The following is a 26,308-nucleotide window of genomic DNA, read 5'->3' as shown; positions in this document are numbered from 1 at the left end:
AGCTGTTCAGAGCTGGTCCAGCACAGACAGATCATTGAAGAGCTCTGACAGACTTACCCTGTCCAGGGGAGACTGCAGCTGGCTCTGCTGTGGCCCTTCACCCCTAAAATTGAAGGACACGCAGTTTGGGGGTAAGAGGTTTCATTATTAAGGTTGTGTTTGTTTTCACTCATGGAGTTTGGAGCTAAATGAGTTCCTTTTCAGGGTTGTGTTGGTCTTTGAACTTCCAGGTGTGTGTTACTCCAAGCCTGTGTGTACTTCTGGGCATTTATTTCTCACCAGGCATGAGCAAGGCAGGGGAAGCATTTAGCACGGTGTGCTTCCCCGTGGAGTCCCGGCAGGGGGGTGTTTCCCCCTTTCAAAGCCTTCGAGCCTTGTGGAAGGGAAATGTAGCCAGCAGGATGAGCTGGGCTGTTGCACTGGGGTTTATATTAATGTCTGGCTCATTTCTGCTGGAAATTGCAGAATCTTTCCTGTGGAAGTACCAGGAAGCTTGGTCCTTCATGCACATGTAGACTGATGTATATTTAAATAGAGAGAAGGCTTAGAAGGCATGTAAAACACCAGTACAAAACAGAGGAGAGGGCAGGAATCATACAGTTCAAAGGGAGTTTTTCACAGACTTCTATGCTGTGTTTTTCTTTTTTTAATTCCTCTAATTCTTAATTCCACTTTATTCTCTCTGTCTATGTTTACATATTTACGCTGGGCAAGGGAAAATATTTTTTTTTTCTTTTTTTGGAGGTGGATAAGGGGAAGTGCAAGAGAAACTTTACGAGTGCATGAATTGAAAAATCAGTCATTTATTCCATATAATAAAGTACTTCAAAGAGCTATAGACACAGAAAGTTGACATTAAACTCTATCTGCCCACCACACCTCCTATCTGCTTTTCCAACTCTCCCCTTTCCCCTCCCAAATGAAAGACAATACCTATTTGAGACCAGAGGAGGTCGTGCCCAGGATCAACTGGCAGCCCTGACACAGGGACAGAACTCGCAGCCTCCCCGTACCCCGCTGGGCCGTGCATGTTCGACAGTCGCCTCTCCCTCAGCCTCTCCCAAATCCTCCTTGCCTCTCTCGGTGCCGGCAGCCCGGAGAGCAGCTGGGACGCGGGATGGAGCAGAAAGCCTGAAAACTTCATTCTGCAGAGGGACCTCTAGTGTTTTCCTTTCTCCATGTCCTGGCAGAGTTCCTCCAAAGTACAAATACACACAGAGCTCCCATTGTTTGCAGCCCTTCACAAGCCCACTGATCCTAATATGGAATTCAGCAGGAAACCCATGATTTCCTGACACACAGCAAGCTGGAGAAAGAAAGGAAAAACTCCATTAAAAACCTCCAGGCTCTCCTCCATGTTAGAAGTGAAATGGAAAATGGAGTGGATTTAACAGGAGCTCCTGATTCCTGCGTCCAAGCTGGAGAAAGGGAGACGCGAATCAGAGCCGCAGGCTGCTGATATTTTTGAAGTCGCAGTAAATACTGAGAACTGCCGGGCAGGATGAGGATTTCCTGACTGGGACAAACGAAACAGGACAGATCACTTTTTTATGGTATTTCTCTCTACATATTTAATTTATTTACCTCGATGATTCTCTTGACTGATCTGGTAATTGTTAGAAGCGGCTGTGACAGCCTGGAAACATTAGTATGATTTCCTGAGTTTGAGATTTGCTGCTCGTTCCCCCCCCCACCCCCCCCAACTCCAAACTCAGGAAAAGTCAATACAATCGCACTTCATTTTTCCTTCATGTGCACTTGGAAGTCCTGGGAGCAGCAAGAGCAGCGGCAGCAGCAGCAGCAGCAGCAACAGCAAGAATGAACTGCAAGGAAGAAAATGACAACTGCACTGATGGGAGCAGGAATAACACCAAGAAGATGTTAAAATGCGTGGTGGTTGGGGATGGTGCAGTTGGGAAAACCTGCTTGCTGATGAGTTATGCCAATGATGCCTTCCCAGAGGAGTATGTCCCCACTGTGTTTGACCACTATGCAGGTAAGAAAGTGCTTTAAAAAGAAATTTGATTGAGGGCTGCGGGACAGCCAAGTGGGAGGTAAAGGAAGCTCGAGGAGAGGAGAGGACAGTTCAAAAGGGATGCATGGGTTACTTCTTGCCCAGGAATGTCATTCAGGCCTGGATGGTAGCCAGGTAGCTTAGATGGCAGCACATACAATTGGGGCAATGCAGGATTTATTCAGATAACTTATTTGTTTACTTCTGATTTTTATTTTGGTTTTGGCAACTAAGCAATGTTAGGGGTGTCATTACATCCACCAGATTTTGGGGACAACAAATGTAATTCAGCCTCTATCGACTGTGTTCTTGGTTAGTTTTTGAAGTTCTGAGCTTCACAGTCTGCACGTATGAAGACCATATGTATATATATATATACATACACACACTTAAAAATATATACTGTCATGATCTTGTGCCTCATGGCAAATGATGAATAAATTGCAATAATTATATCCCATTTAAGGAGTAATCTTTGAGAATATATCCTATTTAAAGCATAATCTTTGAGAAAACCAGCATAGTATCTTTCGGTGCTGTCAGAATATAACTCTCCTTTCAGAGGCATTTGTTACTCCATCTATAAATAGATTTTAATAGTATAACTTGGTGATAGGGAAAGCAGAAGTGGTGATTGGCTTGGATACTTTATAGTAAGATAATTTGTAGTGTAAGAAAAAAATACAAATGTAATCAAGATCATTGATGATATTCACTGCATTGCTGTGCAAAAAAGAGCCACAGATTAAGTATAATATTCACAACCTTTCTGTAGCAATTACTTACTTTATCCAGCTGTGTCCAAAGTTATCACACAGATGGTTTATAGACTAAAACTGGTGCTCAAACATCTGCTTAAATTTTACTATCCCAAATTCTACTGTTTTTCTTCTCACAGTGTTCTTTGGCTTACGGTTGTTGTTTATGAGAACCCTGACAAACAGATTTTAGAAGCACTGCAAAACTCATTGCTTATCTTGCAGCAGCAGTTGGAGTTTCCCTTATTCTCTCCCCACCTCCTTAAAAACTGAATTTTCATGGCGTGGCTTATCATAGATTTGGTATTCTGTAATGGGAAAATCTCTGTTTGCATTCTGGCTTCATGTCAGGTTTAGCAGATGAACTGGCCAAACAAGAAAGCTGTGTAATTGCAGGATCTGATCCATGGAAATGTGAAGACCTTTTCCTCCACAAGAGTGGGCAGCGTCACTTCTAATGCAGGCAGCTCTCTCTTTTCTCTGCCCTTCCCACCAGATAGATTGAGCAATCGCTTTAGGAAGAAAACCTTCACGAAGGCAAGATGTAAGACAGAATATTGCATGTTGTAAATGTGTACTTCCACGAGCCAAAATCCCTAAGGGAGCCTGGCTGCCCTGTATTGCAACAGCACCCTGATAACTTCAGATCTGCTCATCCCTTACAATATGCTGGTCCCAGCGCCCACTGCTCTTCTCCCAGTCTCTTTCATGCCCTGCAAACACCTCTGCATATGGAAAAAGCCATACACTAGCTGGTGCCAGATCACCTAAGCATCAGTCTGGGTGGGTTTGGAGTGAGTGTGGGGACACACATGCGTGCATGGGGGCTGTGCACACACACGGGCACTGATGCCAGCCAGGCAGGCTGGCACTTGGTGAGGGCACCACTCCGAGTTTCTCTTCCCTACCCAGCTATAGGTGACTCGCAGGGACTTGCTTTGGTTTCCTTTCCTCTGTCAGAAGTGGTAGAGATTGCCAGTGGGCTCAAAAGTTGCTGAGAGAAGGATGGAAATATGAAGGAGCATAGTCCTGGTTTCCTTCGGGTGCCAGGTAAGAGCAGTATGCAAACACTTTTAAATGAAGCTTCATTTTCAGGATTTGAAGATTTACCCTGGAAAATATCTCCAGCTCTTCTTATCTGCCTTCTTAACTATTATAGCACATAAATATAAACTAAGGATATTTTCAATGGGAAAATTCAGGAAGATAAGGGAAAAAATAGCTCTGCATATTAACTTGCTATTCTGAGACAAACCCTGTCCAGAGGCAGTGGTCAAAACTAGCATTCATCAAAAAAGGAATTTCATTTTTTTGAGGAATCCCACCATTTATTAAACCAATTTCACTACAAAACTGCATGTAGAATTGAGCAGTAGAAATTACTTCCAGAGCAGAGTGCTGGAAAAAGTCCCACTCATAAAAATATTGCATGGCATAAAATATAAAATAACCTCTTTAAAGTACAGTGGATATTGACTGAGAACTCACTTTGGGCAACCTTATCCCTGGGCTTACAGCCTTTAAGATATTCCATTGGAACAGCCTCTTCCACATCTATCTGCATGAAAGCCCATGGTGGAGAGAAGTGACATGGCAGTACCATGGACATGGGGACACCACAGGCACCACAGTGCAGTGGGGAGCTTCATACATGGGCAGATCCTGCAGGCTGTTGGAGACTCTGGAAAATCACTTTCGAATTTACCCCAGGGAACTGGTTTGTTTACCCCTGGCCTTGTCCCTGCTGAAACCAGCTCTTTCAGCTTTCCCAAAGAAGCTGAAACCATTAGATTCAGTCCTTCTGTGCTGGAAATTTTCAAAAGCAATTAATCACTGCAGATATTTTCAAAGCTGCACTTCCCATTGAAGGTTTTCAACCCAGGAGTTATTACCAGCAGTGGTGTGTCAGCAAGTGCTTCCTCTTGCCTCACCAGGTCACAACCTGATTGTGAGTCCCAGGGCATTTTACCAATTTACTTCTTTCTAATGGAAAATGTAGCGGGGGGGGGGGGGGGGGGGGGGGGGGGGGGGGAGATGAAACATTAAAAATCAAGGATTCCAGTGGTGATCTCAGAGCAGTTTCTCACTGCCACGACTGCAGCGACTCGGAGGAGGCAGTGATGCTATCCAGCCCAGCATTGGGAAAGGCTCCAGCTGCACCACTGCCGTGGCCAAGGCATTAACTGTTCATGGCCCCAAAGCACCAGCTACATGTACTTGCCCTGCTGCATTGCGTCTTTTTAGCTCTTTCCGTGGACAGGTGTTCGTGGAGCAGGTGAAGCAAGTGGACGTACCGACAAGAGTGGCCCAGAGGAAGAAACCAGTGTTTCAAAGGGCTGAGCCCCAGCGGTGTTAGATCTGTACAGAGTTTATTCAGTGCCTTTCACATGAAAGGGCTTGAAACCACTGTATAAAATTTGGGCCCAGCCTACCTCTAAGAAAATCAAAGACAGTAGCAGAATTTCACTTAGGGAAGGAACAGATATTCCTGTAGGTAACTCACACAGCATTTACAACTCAGATACAGCAATGCCTGGGTCGAAAGGATGTTGGTGTTTCACCACAGATGCAGCTGCACTGTACAAAATTCCAAACCAGTTATTAGCTCCACACTAGTAATATTCTGCCACAGATTTCACCCACAGTCCACAAAAACAAATTTCTTCAGGGCCTGTTGCCAGGGTTGGGGTGTGATGGATGTAGAGTAGGATCAGAGCAGTGCCGGAGAGATGGGGAGGGTAAATTTGTTACTTGGATGTAAATATGGTTTCTTTCACTGGATGTATTGAAGTTCATGAGTCTGGTTATTTCTCAAGGCAGTTTGAGGAGGTTTTGCTAGAGGCCAGAGCCCTGAGTAGGTTTCCTTACTTTGGTGAATTTCCCAGTGCCACACTGGATGTGTTTACCCACGAGGCAAATGGCTGTTTCTAGGGCAGGCGAACCAAAGTGCTATCCCAGTGACAAACAGGATATTACTGGCAATAACTGTAACAATAGGGACTGTTTGGATAGTGAGTAGATGCTTTGACATGCTGGTTCCATTCCGTCTTTTGAACATCAAATGCTGATTTTCCGTGAGCAAAGGTCTCTCAGCCAGGGTGACTTGTATTGTATCTAACTATGTGAGGTTACACATGTTTATTCAGGGCTGAGGTTGGACCAACAAAAAAATTCAATTCGACTACTAGCAGAGTTGGTTTAATAGTACCAAAGTCAGATGACTTGCTCTGTGAAATACAGAAGGGAGATGTGTTTTATTTGTTACTTAGACAGCCACCAAGGATCCCATTTTATATTCATGCAGCCTAAAAACGCTGCAGTTTTTAGTATGACATTTATTCACCCTAAAATCTATATTTAGGCTTCCTGGAGAGGAGATCAGTGTCCCAGGCCTGTCGGTGTTTAATAGGCATTTGGACAACGCCCTTAACAACTTGCTGTAACTTTTGGTCAGCCCTGAAAAATGGTCAAGCAGTCAGACTAGATGATCACTGTAGGTCCCTTCCAACTGCAAATATTCTATTCTATTCCAAAAGTGCATTCTTTATGTAAAAAACCCCTCCATGCTTGAGGAGTAGTAACAATGGCATGCAACCAACTTGGCCCATCGAGCAGACAAAGGTGAATGGGCTCCTTAGATGGTTGTAGTGTGAGGAGAAGAGGGTTGTGAGTATTAAACTGTCTAGTTTAGGCGTAGTGCAGACATGAGTACCATACAAATAGCTTTAAGAGCCAAAGTTGCATCTTTGGTAAACAAGAGAGGTCAGTCCCTCCAAAGGAGAACTGCAAAGCATCTGCAAAAAGTAGATGGTGTAAAACTGTCCCTCCCTCCCCTCATGTGTCGGCACAAACTGGTGAACATTTATAAATAGTGAATCCATTTGAAAAAAATTAGCAGTGGCATGTGATCAGCTAATGAATAGCATACAGAATAGCTCAGCCCTGACTGAAGCTCTGTAAATAAAAAGCAATATAGAAAAAGACAGACATTACTTACTGTTAGGAGACACTTTTTTTTTTTGTTCTTTAGTGATGATTCAATGTAATCTGTCTGACTTTGCACTGAAGTGGTCTGGAGTGCTCACCAGTTTCACAGAGCAGTGATCCCAACCTGGCTGGCCAGGCAAGCCAAGTGAGAAGGGAGAGTCTCCTACTCTGGCATTTTTATTATCATAGGAGCAGTAGTACTGCTATTGCCCAGAGCAGTCAGCTTGTACCTGTGCAAATCCATAAATCTATTACATTCTGTCCGTATGCCACAGCACTGACTCAAATACCCATTCCTTGTGTCCTCCCACAAAAGGGAGCAGTTGGAAGTGGGCTATCACTGATCGTGGGGCTGCTCGTGGCTGGTTGCTCTGTGTCCTGGGGCAGGCAGGAGCACCCAAGGGAGGAGGGCCAAGCACCAAGCAGCTTTGCCTTGCAGCCTCTCCCCATAGGGCAGGAACCACCAGCCGAGAAACCAGATGGGAGCCATAGCATCCCAAATTTCTCCAGCTACAGGCACGAGAGCACATCTGTCCACGCTTTTGATGTGCTAGTCATTTTTAATTAATTGCTATTACACATTGGTTTCAACCCATCTCTGCTTGCCGTGGTGCGTAAGTGATGACTTACACCTTATACCGTCACTTTTTTTTTAGCCTTCTTGAAACTTCATTAGACAGGAGGGGACTGCTCAAGGAGATTTTCAATTTCTGCACGAGTGCTGCTGTGGGAGTCTTCACACTAGCACATTCTTGAGACAGTTGTCTCCTATAAACAGTCTTGGTAGCACATTAGAGAAACCCTTCATGTAATGTTTGGGGTCATTAAACTGAAATATCTATAAATAGCACTGAAAGAGAGCTGTGATGTTTCTTTGCATGGATGTTTGCAGTGGTTTGGTTTTTTTCCTTTTAATGTTCGTCCAATTTTGATGGTACAGATTTGAACTCTATCGCTGAGACAAGAAAGCACTGACTCTTTTAAGATCTGGCTCTTTAAACTGCCAGCCACAGAATAGATATGTTCATTGTGCCTCTCAGGAGCTAAAAGGACTTTTCGGCCAATCTTCCTGGTATCATCCAGAATAAACCAGGGATCTCAATAAAACATCTGAGGTACAACACAACAGAAACACACCAGTCAATTCAAAGGTTTTCATGGCTGGAAGATGAATTTTACAGAACCACTTATTCTTAGCCCCTCCACAGAAGGTTTAATTCTGAGTCCTGAGTCACACAAGTCAGAGGTCATCTAGTGATGCTAAGGCTTTTTCACATGCAGGAAGCCTGGACAGTCCTTATATCAAAAGGGTGCCTTTTTCCTTAGTCACCACAGTTAGTCCCCTTTCAAATCAGACAGGCACCACATATACCCCAAGTAGCTTAGGGCCGTGTCCTTCTGAAGGTGTTTTGCAGTGAGCGAAGACTTGAGATAACTATCGCTCCTATCTCTTCCTCACACACATCCCTGTATTGTCCTGTGGGTGCACAATCCACTCGAAGCCCATGGAGACAGAGGTGTGTGCATGCTTTGGGATCCTATTTCTCAGGGCAGATTGTTTCTGCAGCAGTGCTCTGAGTGCTGTGGTGACAAAGTCCCCGTTGTCCCCTGTCCCCCTACAGCTGTGAGTGGAGATGAGCCTGCAGCACCTGAGCTGCCTCCTGCCTTTGCCTCTGGCTCTGTCATACAGCTTCTCCTAGTACTGCTGCCACTCCTGGTTTGATTTCACTTTGATTTTATGCTACAAAGATGCACAAAAGAGCTCTGCATCAATCCTTTCCCCACCCAGGACTCCACTGACAGCCCAGAAGCTGCAGCAGCCCAATGCAGAGAACTGATTTCTTCAGCCAGTATCAGTCAGTGGATGCCCTCAGGCATCGAGCACAGCAGGGGACAACACTGCACCATGAATGACATTTGCAGTTTGAAAACTAGACGTAGAGAGTAAGCAAACTACAGCACACCTTAGGAAGGGCAGTGCCAGGAATTAGAGGAGTAGATGAAGCAGCCATGTTACTTTATCCAGACTTATCCAGCCTAAATTCCACCTAAGCCCCTCTGTCTACTCTTTTGTATTAGCTGTGTGGTGTTTGAAGGGCAAGAGGAATCACAAAGAATACTAAAAGAGGAGTTAGACCATTTGAATGTGTATTGGTGGTTCGGGTGTAGAATGATGGGATTTTTCTTAAGGTCAGGCACAGGCCTGAGGGAATGGGTTGGAAAGATGGAAAAGTGAAAAGGTTTAAAAAGAAATATTTCTTTGCATGGTATGTGATTAACCCAAGGACTTATCGCTTTATAGAAGTTCCTGAGGACAAAATTTTAACAAGGTTTGCAAAAAAAGGGAAGTTGGATCAGGTATCAGGGAGATTGAGTGCTATCACAGGCTAATGAAAAAGACTTCTGCAGAAAGTGAGCTGACACCATCTCTTGTGCTAAGAGTCCAGGACAAGACCTACTTTTGGTCTGATGAATGGCAAATCATCTTAAAGCTCTTCACTGCTATGCCAGAGAAGAAGATACTGGGCTGTGGATTTGGCCCAATCCAGCACCCTTGTGGTCAGACCTATAGAAAGGGACTTCTTGGAGTGATTCTTCTGATATATGGATGGGCAGATTCTGAAATTTTGCTTATGCAGCAGTGGACTGCTACAAAGAGAAATGGAGGGATTTGTCCACATCACGAAAAGGGTTAACAGTGGTAGCAACAAGAAAATGGCCCTTTTCTTGTCCACTGCTCCAGGTTAGTCAGTCCTGGTCTTTTCCTCCCCCTCTCATCAGTGTAACATTGCAGGAGGTGACATCAGCTAAGAAAACCAAAACTGAAACTGTGGCCTCTGGCCCTTGAAGGACAATCCCCACAGCTCGAACTAAATCCCATCCACTACCTTAAAATCAATAATTGACTCAGTGCGTGTGTCCAGCCACCCACACAAGGGGGTAAAGCCACTTACAAGTAGTGCCAGACCAGGCATGTGGCAGACAGGAAGATGCTTTGCAACAGAAGATGTTCTACATGTGAGAAAGAAGAAAAACTTAGCAAAGAAGTCTAAGCAACCCAAATTCCTACACATGTAAAAACTTCATTTCTTCAGGATGTGGCAGAAATGTTTTAGTTACTGATTAAGTCAGTGCAAAACACCTCCACTAAAACTTCTTTCTCATTTTGTGTTCTCTTGATACCCCTTGATACTTTGACATCAGTATTAGTGATACATATCATTGTTACTGTGCATCACCCTGTATATTCTGCCCTGCAGGCAGTCCCAGTCCTATGCTCTAACTTTCCAGTTGTTATGACCAGGCATAATGACATCATGGAAATGGCAAGGGATGAGGAAGAGCAAACATATTTCCTTCAATTGTTCTGTTCAGACAAAGTCATTAAACAGTAATGACATCTCCTGTCAAATTATTATTTATCTTTGCAATGAAAAAAATCCAGGTTATTATATTTCTCATCTGCATTTAGGAGTCACCACTCACCAGTGTCCTGTCAGTTGTATTTTTCCTTACCTCAAGTTATGGGTCTTCCAGATAAGTCAGGAAATATGTTACTAAAGAATGGAGGTTTTATGAATTTTCACCCCATGTTTTATGCCAAGAGGTACTGAATGAATGATTCTAAACTGGATTATTGAACTAGTATTCATATCTCCCTTTTTCCCCCAAATAATATCGGTGAAAATTAATTTTAAATCATTAAAATTTAAATTTAAATAATTAAAAGCTTAAAAAAAAAAAAGATGATTCACCTTATTTAATATCAATCATTAATTACATTTGAACTCGGAAGTCTCTCAGCCAAGACACGCCGTGTTACCAGAAGCCTTGGCTGAATCTGGGGACTAGACCTTCGTGCAACTTGTGCATGTGCTAAAATGCTCAAGTTTCATTTATCAGCCAATGGCTTTCCCATGTACCCAGGTGGACGGGAAAGCTCTCCCAGATCTGAGAATGAATAATTTCACCTCACTGCAGTCCCAAGCACCATCCCTCTTGTCTCAGCTGTGAGGATACAGCCAGGTGAGCAGCATGAGGGAGGGCCTAGGGATACAATCCAGCTGTGTGGCTGCTACCACCTTTGGGTTCAGACTGGATCTCTTTTGGAAATGGATGCAGATCTCATTACACAGCGATGGCTTCTCCTGAGCATTTATTTTGTAGCAGACATACTCATAGATTTAGGACCAAAGAGCAAAAACCTCTTCTTAACAGCTATCCCTTTGGGCACGGAAAGTCCTACGGGATATTAGGGAAGATGGCTGGGAAGGGTCCAAGGGGACACAGTGCCATCTTTGTGGCACTTGGGAGTTTGTGTCCCCTAGTCCCCATCGACACAGTGGTGCATTTGGGATCCCAGGGAAAGGGAAGGCGTGAGAGGCCATGAGAGCTTGTTATTTCAGCTAGCACAGATCCCCAGATTCAGTGTGTGTCCAGTGCACCAGCAAATCCAGCGCTGGAGTTGCCCCAGGGTTGCCTTTTTGCCTCGGGAACTGGCACAGCAATGAATCCATAAATACAAAATGCGCCAGCCAACCTCTGGGGACCAAAAGGCTGGAAAAAACTTTCACTGACAGGAGAAGCACTGGGAGAAAGAGAAAACTCCCAAAGGAAGAAGATGGACAGCTGTAAAAATATTCCCAAGCACGGTGGCACAGGAGGCACAATCAGGAGGGCAGTAGTTTGGGGCAGGAGGGGAAGAGCAGCACGGCATTGTACCAGCATCCTCACTCCTGGTTTAGGACAGTGCACAAATGTCTCATGGAAATAGCAGTCCCAGGGATGAGCCCAGGAGCCAGCATTTGGGCATCTGAAAGAGTTAAAGGGACTGTGCAGAGGGGCTGGACAGAAAGGTCCTGCCACAGTGCAGGAGGACGCCTGAGATGACTCACTAAAACTACTTTCCAACCCCTGCAAACAGAGGCCACGTCTCCTATTAAAGACTCTCTGGCACAGACTCCAGCTATAACTTTGAAGTAATGGTATTAACATATCTGCTCATGCTAGGCTTTCTGCATACTTTAAGGAAAAGAACAGCTTCAGCAATGAGTGGGAAAACATACATGTTTAAACATAACATTAATTTTTATCCCCTGGGAGATAGGGCAAAAAGAGCATCTATTTACAATAATACTCTGCTTTGCTGAGAACAGACTTTAAGGAAAATCCCATAAGGTTGGAAAATGTGTTTTAAGTTCACAAACTGTCTCATGCTCTGGTTCCAGAGTGGGCAGCTATCCAGCTGCTGTGTCCTCCCAGGCCATACCCTCTCCATCTAGGACATGCTTGGTTTCTGAGAAATCCCCCCAGCTCCATTTCAGAACTGGTTAACTTGCTTCAGCATATTTTCCTCCAGTAACTAGGTGTGCAGTCTAAATCTTGTCTAATTTTGGGGGCCCTGTTGCTTGAGATCCTGTCCACAAGCAGCCGAAATGCAGAGACTTGATTTTTCATTTAAAAGGTGAGGCATTTCCACCAGGGACATTTCCACCTGAACAAACTCACACTGAAAACACCTGCTGAGACCATCTAGTTTATGCTCTATATATCAAGCCATGGCTTGTGGAAGTAATGCCCAGAAATTCATGTTGTCCATTCCAGCTTGGACAAGAGCACTGCTGGACAGGTTGGGTTGTATTATCCTGCTTCCTGAGTGGCTCCATATGGGCACACAAACACCACTAAGGATTCATGATGTATCTGCAAATACTTTTAGAGAGGTGATTGGAAACTCCATCTTTATTTTTGTTTAGTTATAGCTACACATAAACCTTTTCAGCTCTATCAAAACCACAAAGGATGCTATAGAGTTAGTTGTAATTTCTTTCTAGCTTAATCCCATTTTTGCTCACTGAAAACTTGCCATTAAAAATTTCAGCAAAAGCATGAACAAAATCTAAGCAGGCATTTGGATGCTATTATTTAAGCTCTTAGAGAGGCCTTTTACCTCCACAGTGCAGCTTTCCTTTGTTATGTGTAGCCAGTAATCTAACCAGTAAATTGCAAAAATCAAGCACAATTCCCTTCATCTCATTACCTTCTAGTTACTACTCAGAATATTTTAAGCCTGTTCCAGGAATACAAGGTTGCAACATCTCTCATTAAAAGAGTATATGTGAAGTACAGCTTTAAGAAAGTAATTTTCCAGGAATATCATCCATGAAAACAAGATCAAACTCAACTTTGAAAGAGGAGTTCATATTCCAAAAAATATTCAGCTAATCTGCCAAAAAACAGACATTACAGAAGAAACCCAAATTAGCTGAGCCAGTTCATGATATCATTAATATGGAGAATTTTCCTTGCCACGCACAGAAATAGTCTCTGATGGATTGTGCCACTCAAAGATCTGCTAGGCATTTACCTAAACCATTCGGTTTGGTTCAAATCCAGAGGGGTGAGGTTGCTGTGGTTCCTGTTATTTTGATATTTTAGAGTGTTAAGTGCATTTTCTCCCTCTAGTCTCCCTCCTGGGAAACTGCTAAAATGGTGAAATAATTCATTCTTCCATTATTTGAATCATATTGCCCAATTTATTTCTTTTCCTGTAAAGAGCTCCTTGTAGCAATACCATAAGTCCCTCCTGATGCTTCCAAGGAGGGAAGAAGCAACAAAGAGTGTGAATACAAGATGAGGTCCCAAATCTAAAGTAATTTTTGACAAAGATCTGTGCCAAGATAATGGTGGAACAGCAATAACTTGTGTTGTCCCCATATGGTGCTCCCAAATGGGTTTCTCTCCCCCTGCCTTCTATTTAAATGCATGAACATGAGAGATTGGGAAAAAAATGAATAATACAAGTCTTACAAAGATTTTGCAGGGAAAATAGTATTTTGAGGCTATGCCCAACAGGGTGGAAACTCCTGAGGACACAAAGCTTTCCTGTCTGAATGCATTCATGGTATGCCTTTGTGAGGTGCATGAGACAATTCGTACAAAGATCACCTGGCTGGGGAGCACCTTGTACCTTCCATCAGGTCCTGATCCCCTTTCTGCAGCTCCCCTCCATCTTTCAGAATAAATAGCCACATTTCCTTTTCTTGGTATTTATTTTCCATGCTGCTTTTTTCCTCAATGAACAGGGTCTTTCCACCTGAAATGATGTATGGAAAAAAAAAAAAAAAAAAAAAAAAAACAGAACAGTTTGTCTTTCCAAAGCTTTCCTGGGTACAGCATGAGACATGGAGCTGGCCAGAACTAGATAAGGGTCCTGCAGAGCCACCTCTGAGCCATCTGGGTCCAAAACCAAACCCCAGACATTGCACTCATAGCAGCTGCCCCACAAGCACCGAGTGATAATTGTTACCGTGTGTCCCCTCTGATTCCTCAAGCGCTGCCGGGCTGGCGAGGGCTGCAGCTGACCAGGGCATGGGAGCAGATGTTCCTGCCTTCTGACAGATGTCAGCTCTGCTCATGGAAAATGCCATCTGAGATGAGTGAGAACCAGCAAGCAGCCAGACGTGGCTTTGCGGGAGCGTGGTGGGACCACCCCGCAGTGACCACTCTCCATTCCAGAGACCATCCAGCAGCCACCTCTTTCCTGGCAAACCCCTGCCACAGCATTCCACAAAAAAACATTATCTCAGCGCTGCTGCTTGTGTGTAAACTAGAGAAGGTCAGATGAGCCAAGGAGCTACATGAGAATCAAAAAATACCCAAGTAAATAGGAGAGAAGGAGCGGAGGACTGTGGGGAAGAAATGTACATCCTTACAGGATGGAGGGGAAAGGTATGTTTAAGAGAAGACAGTCCAGAAACAGTCTATAAATCATAAAGCAAGTGACTTGTAACAAATATGTTTTGGGGGATATGACTCATAATTTTGAACTTTTAGGGTTAGCAAAAGTTCTGGCCAGAGCATTTTTGATGAACTGTCCCACCAAGAGAAAATGCTGATTCATGAAAGTTGACACATTTTTTAAATACTTGAAAGGACAAATTCTTGAGGTCCAGGGCCCTCTGGTTATTTCTGACAGTGCAGCAAAAAAGACCCAAATTGAAAACATAATATCTGAAGGTTTTGTTTTCATTCCATTGTAAAAGGAAAACAAATTGTAAAACCTCAGAAGTTGTCACAAAGCTGAATTATCACCCCCCTGGCCAGTTCTACTTGGTTGCTGTTATTATCCATTTTACAGTTACTGTATTGCAATCATTACTATCCAAGGGCAGGCTCACTCCCACTTCCTGTAAATGAAAAGTTTGCGCAGCAAAGACAAAAATTTTCAAGGAAAATGCTTCAAATAGCATGAGCTCAGGTGTAGTTTTGGGCTCTCTCAGTACAAAGAGCTGCAGTGGTTGCAGTGAGAGGTTGGCAATCCTCTCAAGCCTTAGTAAACCTAATGGCAGAGCCAGGCAAGTGCTTAGGAGAAGGGAAAACAGTCTTTAAACTGAGTGTCACTCATCGAAGTTTTACCCTCTCTGGTACAGGCAGAGAGTTTTTTCTCCTCTTCTCTTTTGACTACTTTTGTTGTCACATTACTGTCCAGTAAATTCACATTTCTAACTTATAAGACCACAGAATTTTGATTCCCAGCAGAGGGAAGTTAGCCCAAGCACTCTCAAAGGTTTTCAAAGTACATCTTCCCCTGCCAGACACCATCTCCCTCCAGTGAGTGGTCCCCAAAGTTAGTGACACCAGAAAAAGGACTTCAGTTCTGATGTCCAGGGGACATGGAGGGAGGTGTCTGTGGCCAGATTTTGGTAATGCTACTTGTAGATTATGGAGCAAATACGCAGTAAAGGACCTGATTGGGAGTTTATGCCACATTCAGTTAGGAAGGACACCACTATGGGTAGGCGAATTGGGTTGTTTAAAAAACAGTTTAAACTTGAAATTCAACCTGTATTCCAGTTTTCTGGCAGATAACTTTCAGGATCCCTCCTGTAGAGCTGCATTTCTATTATCTGTCACATTTACAAACCAAGACACTGCCATTTGATAGGAGGGATTCATTCCATAAGCCTGGAGCTAAAACGGTCTGTCCTTCCCGGGAGCTTCTCAAGGGAGGGCTCAAAATCCTGCCTCTCCTATGAATCACATCTCAGCTAAAGAAGTTCATTTGGGGCGTCTGAGGACCACTGAATTTCAGATTTCATGCATGGGCCACCCTTTTAAATGTGTTTCTGCTGTGGGCTGTCAGACAAGATACAAAACAGGGACATCAGAAATAATGAGAAGGCACTACCGACAGAGAAATGGATTTTCTTCCCTAGAAGAGCTGGAAGCACAACCTGAAAGAGACTGATTTCCTTTCCCAGTGAACGTGGTGGGTGTGGGTACCTAAAATTAGATGTAGCCTCTATTAGATGTAAATATTTATACCTGTTGCCATAATACATGGCTTTTAGTCTGACAGTCTTCAGAATGAGGAAATCACGGTAAATACATTTTGAAATTGGAAAGGGAAGAAATAATAGAATTTTAGACAATCCTTTTCCAGGTTAGCTATGCTCACACAAACTCTTGGGTTCATCTGGTTTTGGAAGGCTTGCAGAGCTGGGGCCAAACAAATGTAAGTCAGGAAAGCCTTGAAGTGAAGGAATGTGTGACATATAATAAAGGCCAACAAGTAGATAAATAAAATAAGGGGGGAAAGCAGGTAATTTCCTTAATGCATTTCTGTGCAAAATTCTAAGCTCCCAAAAAATCAAAATGAAGATATTTATGACACACAATAGATAATTCCTCAAGAAGGAAATATCAGTTTTCCCCTTATATATTTGCAGGACATGCAGGGAAATGTCCATATATTAATGCTTGCATGATTTATTTTTTTTTCAAAGAATTAGATGACAAAGCAACCATATGTTAGGGGATTTTTTTCCAAAATTTTTCCCCAAAGAATTTGCCCCAAAATTCTTTTCTATATTAATTTATATAAACAATTGGAGAAGTACCTATAGTTTCCATTTCAGCAAATTTTCCTCAAAATCATTTCACAGATGCCCTTTGCTAAGCAAAGACAACAGTTCCAATGTCCCTCACCATTTCACAGATGCAACCTCTGTTAATTACAGGAGCTAGTAAATTAGCTTTATTTCTCTCTGTGTTTTGTAACAGTATGAAAAAGAGTTTGAAACAGATGAAAAAGAGGTTGGTCAGCAGAGAAATACAGATACCACACCTCCAGTACTGGGAAATCTCTGATATACCTGCTCAGAGAAAGGCAACTCCACCAAAATCCTGGTAAGGGTCAGAGTTCACAGGCAACAATAGGAGAGAACAGTAACAGGAACCAGAAAGTCCGGACAGATCAGGCAAAATAAACACCAACCTCAAAAAATGTGTAAAGCCCAGAAGGAAACTGGACTTTGGCATTCACCCTGTACAATGGAGCTGTTCCCAGGGTAGAAAAATATGTAGTTGGCTGGAAAAGTTTTCTCACTTGCCTGGGCACCTCAGGCCATGGCCAGATGTGAGAAGATGAAAAACATATCTCTCTACCTCTTAAGAAAAATTAGTTCAGGGGTTTTGAAGCCACCTTGTAGAGCTGGAGACCCCTTTCAAATTCAGCTTGAAAAACAAACATTTTGGCTTCCTTGGAAAAGCCTCTCCCCTCATTTTGACTCCCGAGAGGTTCAAATCCTCCCATGCAGCTTCCTAGTTCCTCCATGGCCAACAGTCCTGTCACAGACATCAGGGTCTTCCCTGCAGGACAGCAACAATCCCATCCCTCAGCACGCAGCTGGTAGTTTATAGAATGGCACATTTGGGTGGCCATTAAACCTTTGGCTATGGAAACACAAGTGCTAAGGAGGCTCAGTATCAGGCACTCTTAGTGGCTGTAGCAGGGGATGTCAGATTATCTCACAATTTTTGCAATCGCCCCGGTGGAGGGAAGGCCACAAATTCCCTGAGCTCAGCAAAACTCTGTGGTTACTGGGAGATGATCACTGACATGGCGAGTGCAAGGGATACACTCCAGATGTCTCTTCAACATCTGCTGGGGTTTATATCCACCCATTGACACATGGGAAACCTCAGTTCTGAAAAAAAAAGGAAAAAAAAAAGAGAGAGATCTATGTGCTGAGTTTATAGTAAGGTAGCCAAGACTAGAACTTCTATAAGTTTGTTTGTCATCTTGATATTTCTAGAAATACCTCCCTCTGCCCCCTTGGACACCAGAGTATGTATTTCCCAGACTTGTAGCTATCTTAAAAGAAAACAGATCTTACACTAGGAAGAAGTAAGCTTAGGGAGATCAATATGTCTGAAGGAGCAGGGGTGGGAAAAACTCCAGAGAAAAATGTTTAGGAAGGGAAGCAAATTTGTTAGAATAAAAAATCTCTGAATTTTGCCTTTATCCACATACCCTTGGGTAAGGAAGGAGCTTTTTCCAAGGGAGGAAACATAGGCATACATGGCAGCACAGGCTAAAGGATATGGCCCTGAGTTCCAAAGGATACAGCCCTGAGAATACTCTTTCACTTTGTAATTACAAAGTGAACTGTAAGCTTATGATGATGAAATTATTCATAGGATTGAATTAACTTGTCCCCAGTGTCTTCCTGTCATTACAAGAAGACATATTTTTTCCAAAACTCATCCCCAGGTTACTTTAGCACTGGCTTTCTGGATACCAATGCACCATTTACCAGGTAGATATAACCTGTCTGACTCCAGCCATCTGTTGAGAAGGAGTCTGCTCAGACACCCCAAACTGCCTTATGGACATAACAGCAACAGTTTAGCATTTTAACTGAAGGGGGTGAGTTTGAAGAGTTATATAGGCACACATTTCCTGATATTTTTCTCATCCTAATATCTCCAGAGTGTCCCAGCAGTGGTCAATCCATGTGTTTTCCAGAATCTGCTCCCAAACTCAAAGTCCAAAGATCCTGCGTGTACAGAGGAATTTTGCTGTTCTGAAAGGGCAGAGATTTTTGAGAAACCCCTTTGTTCTGAAATCCTCTTAAAACCAACCTGAACCAGTTTCTTAGTGGTCCTCAGTGGCACGGTATAAACAAGATTTAAATCTCATATCTTTGCCATTTGCTCACTGCTTTCCCCACTGAAATGGCACCAGCTGGCCATTATTATTTCACACACTGGAGGGTTCAAATGTTCATCAGCTCTCCAGTTCTGGGAGCTCTCATTACAAAGAGCAATAGAGGTTTCTGGGCTGTTTGGTCACAAAACACACTTCATATATGAGCCCAGCATAATAATGCGTATGCTGCCCAACATTAAACAATTCACTGCATGCTATTGAATGCTTAAAAATAAAATGAACCACTGTTATTTAGATTATCTTGATCATTAAAGCCCTGCAGGCAGCAGGCATCACAGCAGTTAATAGTAACAGTATTTAACATCAAGGAGTAGGATATATTAAGTAAACATTAAGTTCAACCCATAAATAGTCTCTAGTATAAGCACAGCAATACATGAGGGCTCACAGGTTTTATATAAAAACAGGTTTGTGTCAGTACTCACGTTTTATTTGGAGGGAAACCCTGGCTTGGGAGGATCACGCAGCTGAAGGGCAGGAATTACGGCCAAATCATCTGTGTCATGGGCCAAAACCTTACCCACAACCCACCCTGCCTGCCCTTCTGTGTGCACAAAAGTTGCTTCTGCCTTTGCTTTTCGCCTGGAAGAGTTCAAGGTTTAAGCCCTGTTTCCCTTGATAAAACAGTTCCCAGTCAGCCATCACATTGTGATTTCTTCTCTGTTTCGGCGTCTGTTTGTAGACACGGAATGGAATCCATTCTGCTGAAGGAAACATGCCTGTTTTTATGGTTGGGATAGGGGTTTCACCCTCTGCCCAGAAGGCTTTCCAGCTGGGCAGCCAGGCTTTCTCTTTACTCCGTTTCAGGCTGTTTCTCCCAGCCCTGCAGAGCCCCTGCCCACAGGAGTGGGCTGGGGTCCACAGCAAGTTCGTGTCCTTTCTGCCACCAGGAGCCACCTTCCATATCTGCCAGCGAGCCCCCATGCAGGTGTAAGCCTGTGTTTGCCCCCATGCATGGGAAGGAAAGTCCTTCCCCTGTGTATGTTTACAGTCATCTGGGCTTAAACGCTCATTAAAGATAAGCACACACTTGCGTGTGTTTTGCTGAAACAACCCCAGAATGAGGAAAGTCGGAATTACGCAATATGGAAAGAATACTCTCCGTTTATTAAGCGTGTCTTGACAGTATGTAAAAAAAAAAAAAAAAAAATTCTGGAGCTTTCTTCTTGGCCAAATATTTCTCCCACTTCATACCATAGGTATGCTCCAGTTGTGCTGGGAGCAGAATGGCAATATTATGACTCACTTCATATTGTAGGCTGGAAGTACCATCTTTTGTTCCAGAAAGAAATAGATCGTAGGCATAAGATTTAAAAGGCAGCTTTTTGTAAACTATACTCCAGTATATTCTGGAGCACATTTTGATCAGTTGCACCATCCAGTCCCTCTCCAGCTACAGCCCTGGCTGTGCTTATTTTAAAATTTATAACTGTGCTGGGAATGTAGCATGTCCAAATTAACTTACAGTGGCGAGTGCTGGAGTTAAATGAATTTTTTGTGTTTCTTTCCAGAGCAACTCTCATGGCAGTAATTGCTGCCACACACTTTTGCTATCAATTCAATGTTGTGTCTGTGCTGAAGCAGTCAGGCACAGATGAAATGATGCTGTTTCTGTGTCTCTTAAGGGCCTATTAAAGTGATCCAAATCTTTTGGTTTGCCAGCCTATGGGAAGTGGGAATGATCATCCTCCCGCTTTTAAGTTTTGCATTAATTATACATGGTTGGCCTGCCGAGACTACCAGTGGCTGAAGGTTTAGATATAAGTTTTCTTTGGTAGGGTGGAAGTGAAAAGCAATTTAATTCCTGGTGGCAAAGTCCCTGTGCTGTTTGGTATCAGCACGTTTCATTTGTAACAGTCCAGCATCTCATCGTGGGGTCAGGGACCAGCCAGCAGCACTGTCCCCTGCAGACCCAAACTGGAAACTTCAGGAGAGCGCATGCAATTCCTAAAAAACATCCACACTGGTGAAAACAAACCCTGGGAAACAGTACCCCAACTCACAACCTCTCTCACTAGGACTGGAGCATTTTTAAATGCAACTGCATTGTCTCATACTTGAGACTGTTGATGATTTTTAGTCCAGGGGTGCCCCGAGCACCAACTGTGTTTTTCATTTCTGACTAGCAAAGACCATGTGGCTCTGTGAGCCACACCAGAGAGCCACACTTTCTAGGGCTTGCATTTTAAAGGATGGCATCAGTATAGCTGTCTGGAACACGCAGAAACCACATAAAATGTTGGAGGTTCCTTTATATCCAGTCCCGACAGACAAAAATCGTGATTCCCTTCTGCGATTCAGATTTTATACCCGCGGTTTGTGTTTAACCAGCAAAGCCCCTGACCACCCTCTGCACACTTCGGTGACTGCTTCACATCAAATGACCCAGGGCAGATAGAGCAGCACTGGGTTCCTCCAGCCTGCCTGGCCTTGGCTTCTGGCCAGAAATCCTTCCACCCTCCGGGACCGACTCAGCCCCTCGTAAACCCCGAGCTTTACTGGGATCAGCTGCACCTGACGCTTTTGGTTCAGCGCCGCATTCCTCGAGGGAACTTTGAATCCCTCCAAGGAGCTGCTCCAAGCAGGCTTTTTCTCCTTCCTCTTAGGAAGCCAGCAGTGCAGGATACCGGAGACTTCCTTCAGATGATATACGTGCAGATGAAGCCTTCAAACTGTTGGTTGTGTAGAAACAGAGCCAGATAGAGGCATTTTGCTTTGGGTGGCAGCATCCTCCAGAAACCGCCTTCCCCATCAACACAGCAACCCACATAACTCTGGGGAAGCCCCCCACTCCTGTGGCTGCCAACTGAGGCTGAGCAGGGCACTGGAGTGAGCACAGAGTAGGACACTACAGAGTTAAAAAGGCATACTATTAGGGTGTAAACACATGTCCTGTAAGACCAGATTGGAATTATTCCTCTCTATATCAAGTCAGTCTTACAAAGAATGTTCTTGAAATGGAAAATATCCCAAAAGGTCACAAAAAGAAAAAAGGTTTAGAAAATAAGGTCTGGGAAAAAAATTTCAGCATTGCAGACATCAAAGCCAGGGACTGTGTGGAAAAAATAATGCAGAGCAGCAAGGTAACAGCACAGAGGGACCAGGGAGGAATAGAGAATAGGAAGTTCAGGGCAGAAGGGAAGCTCTTTTTTTAAATGGAGTTCATACATACGCAACAGCTTAAATAACAGCCCCTCGCAACAGATCAAAATTTAGAATATAGGGGTTTTTACTAAAATTTATAGTGTAACCTGTGGGCCAGCTGTAAAACCAAATAAACTCCCAGGTGAAATTCCTGTGGCACAGTCATTGCAAGTCCAGAGCAAGACTGGGTGGGGAGTTAATGCTCCTTCACATGGCCCAACAACACATCTTCACCTCCAAAGGTAGTGACAGTGCAGTGAATTTTCCCCTGGACCACCGGGGGTTCGATTCCCGGTCGGGCCCCCTCCCCGGGCAGATGGAGCTCGTTAGCCCATAAGGCAATCCATCTACGTCCTGAGGACCTCACTGCCACCGTCCAAGCGTGCTTGGCCCCGGCAGATGAACCTCAGGATTAAAGGGTGGGCTCAGTTCCACGCACACTGTGTCTCACCTAAAAAAAAAAATCCAATGCGCAGGCTGGAAGGTGGAAAGACCTTCCCCGGTTCTTCGTTCGCGAAGACTGGCCATTTACATTACCTCCAAAGGTCTAGTTTTGTCCTGTTTATCTGATAAAATAAAAATCTGCAATAATATCCAAAAAAAGCCATTATACTCTCAATATATTGTGATGGTTGGAGATTGCAAAGGCACAATAAAACAATCTTCATAACATCCTTCCATCCTGAATTCAGTGAGAGTCTCAAGGAGAAGGGCACGTCTGTGGTATCCCATTTACTATTGTTATAGCCTCTGGTTTTAAGTTTTAAACCTTATAACAGTGCAATAATGAACTTTCCATTTCTTTTCTGACGTGGTTGATGCCTGCAGGTTATTGAGTTTAAAAGCCAAAACATACAGACATAGAAAATTTGCTGCAGGGTTGAAAAAATATATAACCTGTTGGAAGGGTGGGATCAAATTAGCCTTTGTTCTCCCAAATTTCACATAAACAAGCATGCTGATATATCTCCCAGTACAAGACAAGCAAATCAAGAGTGCCTGTTTGAACTGGAATATTACCAGTCTGTGGTGGGTGGCAGGAACATATGTGCAAGTTATAAGGCTTGAAATTTAGGACTTTGCTCCATAAAATGCCCACATGGATCAGATGAGAGTTTGCCACTCGTTGAATGAAATGCTGTGAACCAGGTCAGATCCTGACAACCTGAGCCACCTGAGGCAGGATTTGCCTGTCCTGGGACTGCATTGGCGTTCACAGTCAGTAAGTGCATCAGAAATTGATTGGTGTAGAGATACTTTAGTCTTCAGCAGTATTATTTGACAGTGAATTGTTCTCAACAATTATGCAGCAACAACTTGTAGAGATTGATGTAAAATAAAGCCACAACAGTAGTATAAAACAAGCAATTTCCAAATCCTGTGGTGAATAATACTTTATGATCCATGAAGTAGCTGTAATGCAAAAATGAAAAAATAAAAAAGAGAGAGAGCAGATTAAAGTTGTTTTTTTTAATTGTGATAATTATCCATATCACTACAATATAACCGTATAATTATACATTGAGACACATATTGTGTCTTTGTAAGACTTCTGGTGTCATTTCTCAGTCATTCAAAGCAGCTGTTAGATGATGCTGGGAAACAGTCCACATTGTCTGCTGTGTCGCCTGCCTCCTCCCCCTCTGCTTTTGTGTTTTCTTCCTTTCTCCTCCTCCTCCTCCTCCCAGTCAATTTCAGAGCTATAAAATATCACTACCAGCCTCGAACTGTGGAAACAGAGAGCAATTCCACCAAATTCAAGGGGGGAATCTCTTCAAACAGCGAGGGAGTTTCACAGTCAGAGAGGGGGTCAAAGCCAGCTCGTGGCAAGTGACCTGGGGACTAAGCCCAGTCATGGCAGTGGGCACAGGAAAGCTGCTGAGTGCTGGTGAGGAGAGTGCTGTAAATCTGCAAAGTCCACCTGCCTGTAAAAAAAATGTTAATTTTAGAACACTGATTATTGATGCCAGTGAGTCCCCTAAGGATATTAACAAAGTACAAGGATAACCAGATCCATAGTAGAGCCTATGGCAGACTCTGTTTTCCTTATTTGGGAGGAAATACACCAAATCTTTATGAGATGTCATATATGTGCAAAGCATTAGAGCCTGAATTACCTGTCAACACCTCTGGGAGATATCTGTCATCTACCTTTTTCCTGCCATCTGCCATTTCCTATTTCCAATGCCTTGTCCTGAACTGATAATATGCAGTCAGGAGGCTTCCTGGGACCCTATTTCTACCCTATCCCTTCTCATGGATATGCCTGTAGTATCTTCAAGCCTCACATAATTCTTTTCAGAGAACTATGTTGTGTGAGCTGAGAGTTTCCTGTTAAAGGTTACTGGCCAAAGGAACAAGGACAAAAGGTAACAATTAAATCTAAAGAGAAAGGGAAGAGAGAGAGAGAAGGACAAGTAAACTACAACAACTTCCACCCCTTCATGTAAAATTATGTGCAAACCTTCTCCTCTGTGAAAAACAATTTATATCTAAATATATATGGCCAGATGGGTATGGTAACTCAGTGCTGCTTGAGTCACAGAATCATAGGAAAAAATATTATTAAAGCAGGCCCTTCCCAAGATATTCAAGGACTGGATTCTGATTTTGGTAGTTGTTTTAAATGATGTTATGTTTTGCTTGATAATAGAGAATCAAAAGCACAGTTTCCAGAACAGCACTGACCTCTTAGCCAAAATAATGGAAAATATTCAAAAAACACCAGGAGAGCACAGAAAAGCTCATCACAATGCTTTTGCTGTCATCACTCACTCTGTTTTTACAGGGACAGCTGAGGGCTGTTCTTCTGGAGGTGGAATTTCAATTAAGGACTTAACATTTTAGTAAGTAGAGACTGTAAGAACAAACTTGTGGAAGCAGAACAGCCATATTTAACCGTATTTATGGATTTGCATTCAGGCTGTGCCTGGAAAGGACAATGCGTTCTCTTTCACTTCATATGGAAGGCTGGGTACAACAGAGCCATTCTCCTAAGCATGCTGTACACAGTGGAGGCACTGGCTGGTTCTCGTGTTGTGCTGAGTTCAACCTCGCTACTCGCAGCTGACGGCATCCCCTTTGTGTTCCAGATGCTGCACACACGCATCTGTGTGCAACCAAGGGTCCAGAGCCACCTCTTCACTGAAGTGAAAATGAGTCTTCAGTTTCTGCAGAATTAGTACTTTTACAAGCTTCTTCCCGAAGTGTTTTGTTTTTCCTTTCCCCTACTTACTTAGGCAATACATGTGAGGTGAACAACATCTCTCTGAAACCAGGAGGGTATCCCAGCCAACAAGGTCAGCTGCAATCATCCTCATTGATCGTTACATGCAGCTCGTGAGCTCGCCTTCAGAGCACAGGCAAGCTCTGCCAGGGTGACCTAAGAGTTCAAAGTAGTGCCCTAAACTTTGGCTGTCACTTGTTGTTGGATCACAGCAGCCATGTGCCATTTGAGAGGTGACAGAACCACAGAAGGGGCATCAGCCCATATCAGGCTGGTCCCTGATGAGTGTGAAGCTCCCCTGATTTATTAACGGGACAGGAGCCCAAATGACCATTTTCTTCCTGTTTGGCTGATCTCTAACACCAATTTAAACCATCTGACAAGGCTCATGGGTTTTTTTTCATGTTCAGAGTAACATTTCTTAAGCCTTTTGGGCCAGCTATCCTAAAGAAGGATCTCCAGACCAGAGCACAGAGAGGGTGAACACAAGAACCCACTCTGCACAGTGATTTCACTTTTAAGGGCGACAGTTAACCTTCATTCCCAGGCTGTTATTACCCTTCTAGTTGCATATGTTGTGCATTACAGTTGGTGTCAAATTCAGATTAGGGAGAGGGTCTAAAAACCCAGTTCCTGATTTCGATATCATGAACACGACTTTTCCATTGACTCACTGGGATCCAACCCAAGAGAGACATCAGAAATGCTGAAACATCAAGAACAGAAAACATAACCAAAGCAATAGGCTGGGTGCTCTGGGCTGCCCAGGGAGGTGGTGGATTCTCCATCCCTGGTCTTTAAGAAGAGACTGGATGTGGCACTCAGTGCCATAGTCTAGTAACTGTCATGGTAGTGGATCAAGGGTTGGACTTGATGATCTCAGAGGTCCTTTCCAACCCATCTGATTCTATGATTCCATGATTCTATGATTCTATGACTTTATGATTCTATGATTCTAATCCTTCACCTGTTTGGTGTCTAATTGGTTGAAGATAAGGGATTTACCTGAACAGCTGTGGGAAAAATTCAGGCCCTTATGATTAGTAACAAGGTAAGACTTAATAGGATATAATAGTGTAAATGATTAGGGAGAAAAAATGGAAAATCACAAAGACTTAGGCAATACTTCCTAAATAATAAAGTGACTTCAGAGTTTCAAAAGA

The 26,308-nt window shown here is 43.5% G+C and overlaps 1 protein-coding gene across 1 annotated transcript in view; it reads left to right on the top strand.

The window, feature by feature from the left end:
- The first annotated feature begins 1,251 nt into the window (after window positions 1-1,251).
- RHOJ (ras homolog family member J) overlaps window positions 1,252-26,308 on the top strand; it is a 53,888-nt gene continuing 28,831 nt past the window's right edge. Inside the window, exon 1 of the mRNA XM_027905812.1 lies at window positions 1,252-1,996. Coding sequence (XP_027761613.1) covers window positions 1,819-1,996 — 178 coding nt within the window. The 5' untranslated portion in view covers window positions 1,252-1,818. The remainder of the gene's footprint in view (window positions 1,997-26,308) is intronic.

Source organism: Empidonax traillii, unplaced genomic scaffold (assembly GCF_003031625.1).
Source record: "Empidonax traillii isolate 1590-97213 ecotype Southwest subspecies unplaced genomic scaffold, ASM303162v1 scaffold1211:size273671, whole genome shotgun sequence".
Classification (NCBI taxonomy): domain Eukaryota; kingdom Metazoa; phylum Chordata; class Aves; order Passeriformes; family Tyrannidae; genus Empidonax; species Empidonax traillii.
Note: the sequence above shows the minus strand (reverse complement) of the source record. Positions and strands in the feature narration are given on the sequence as shown.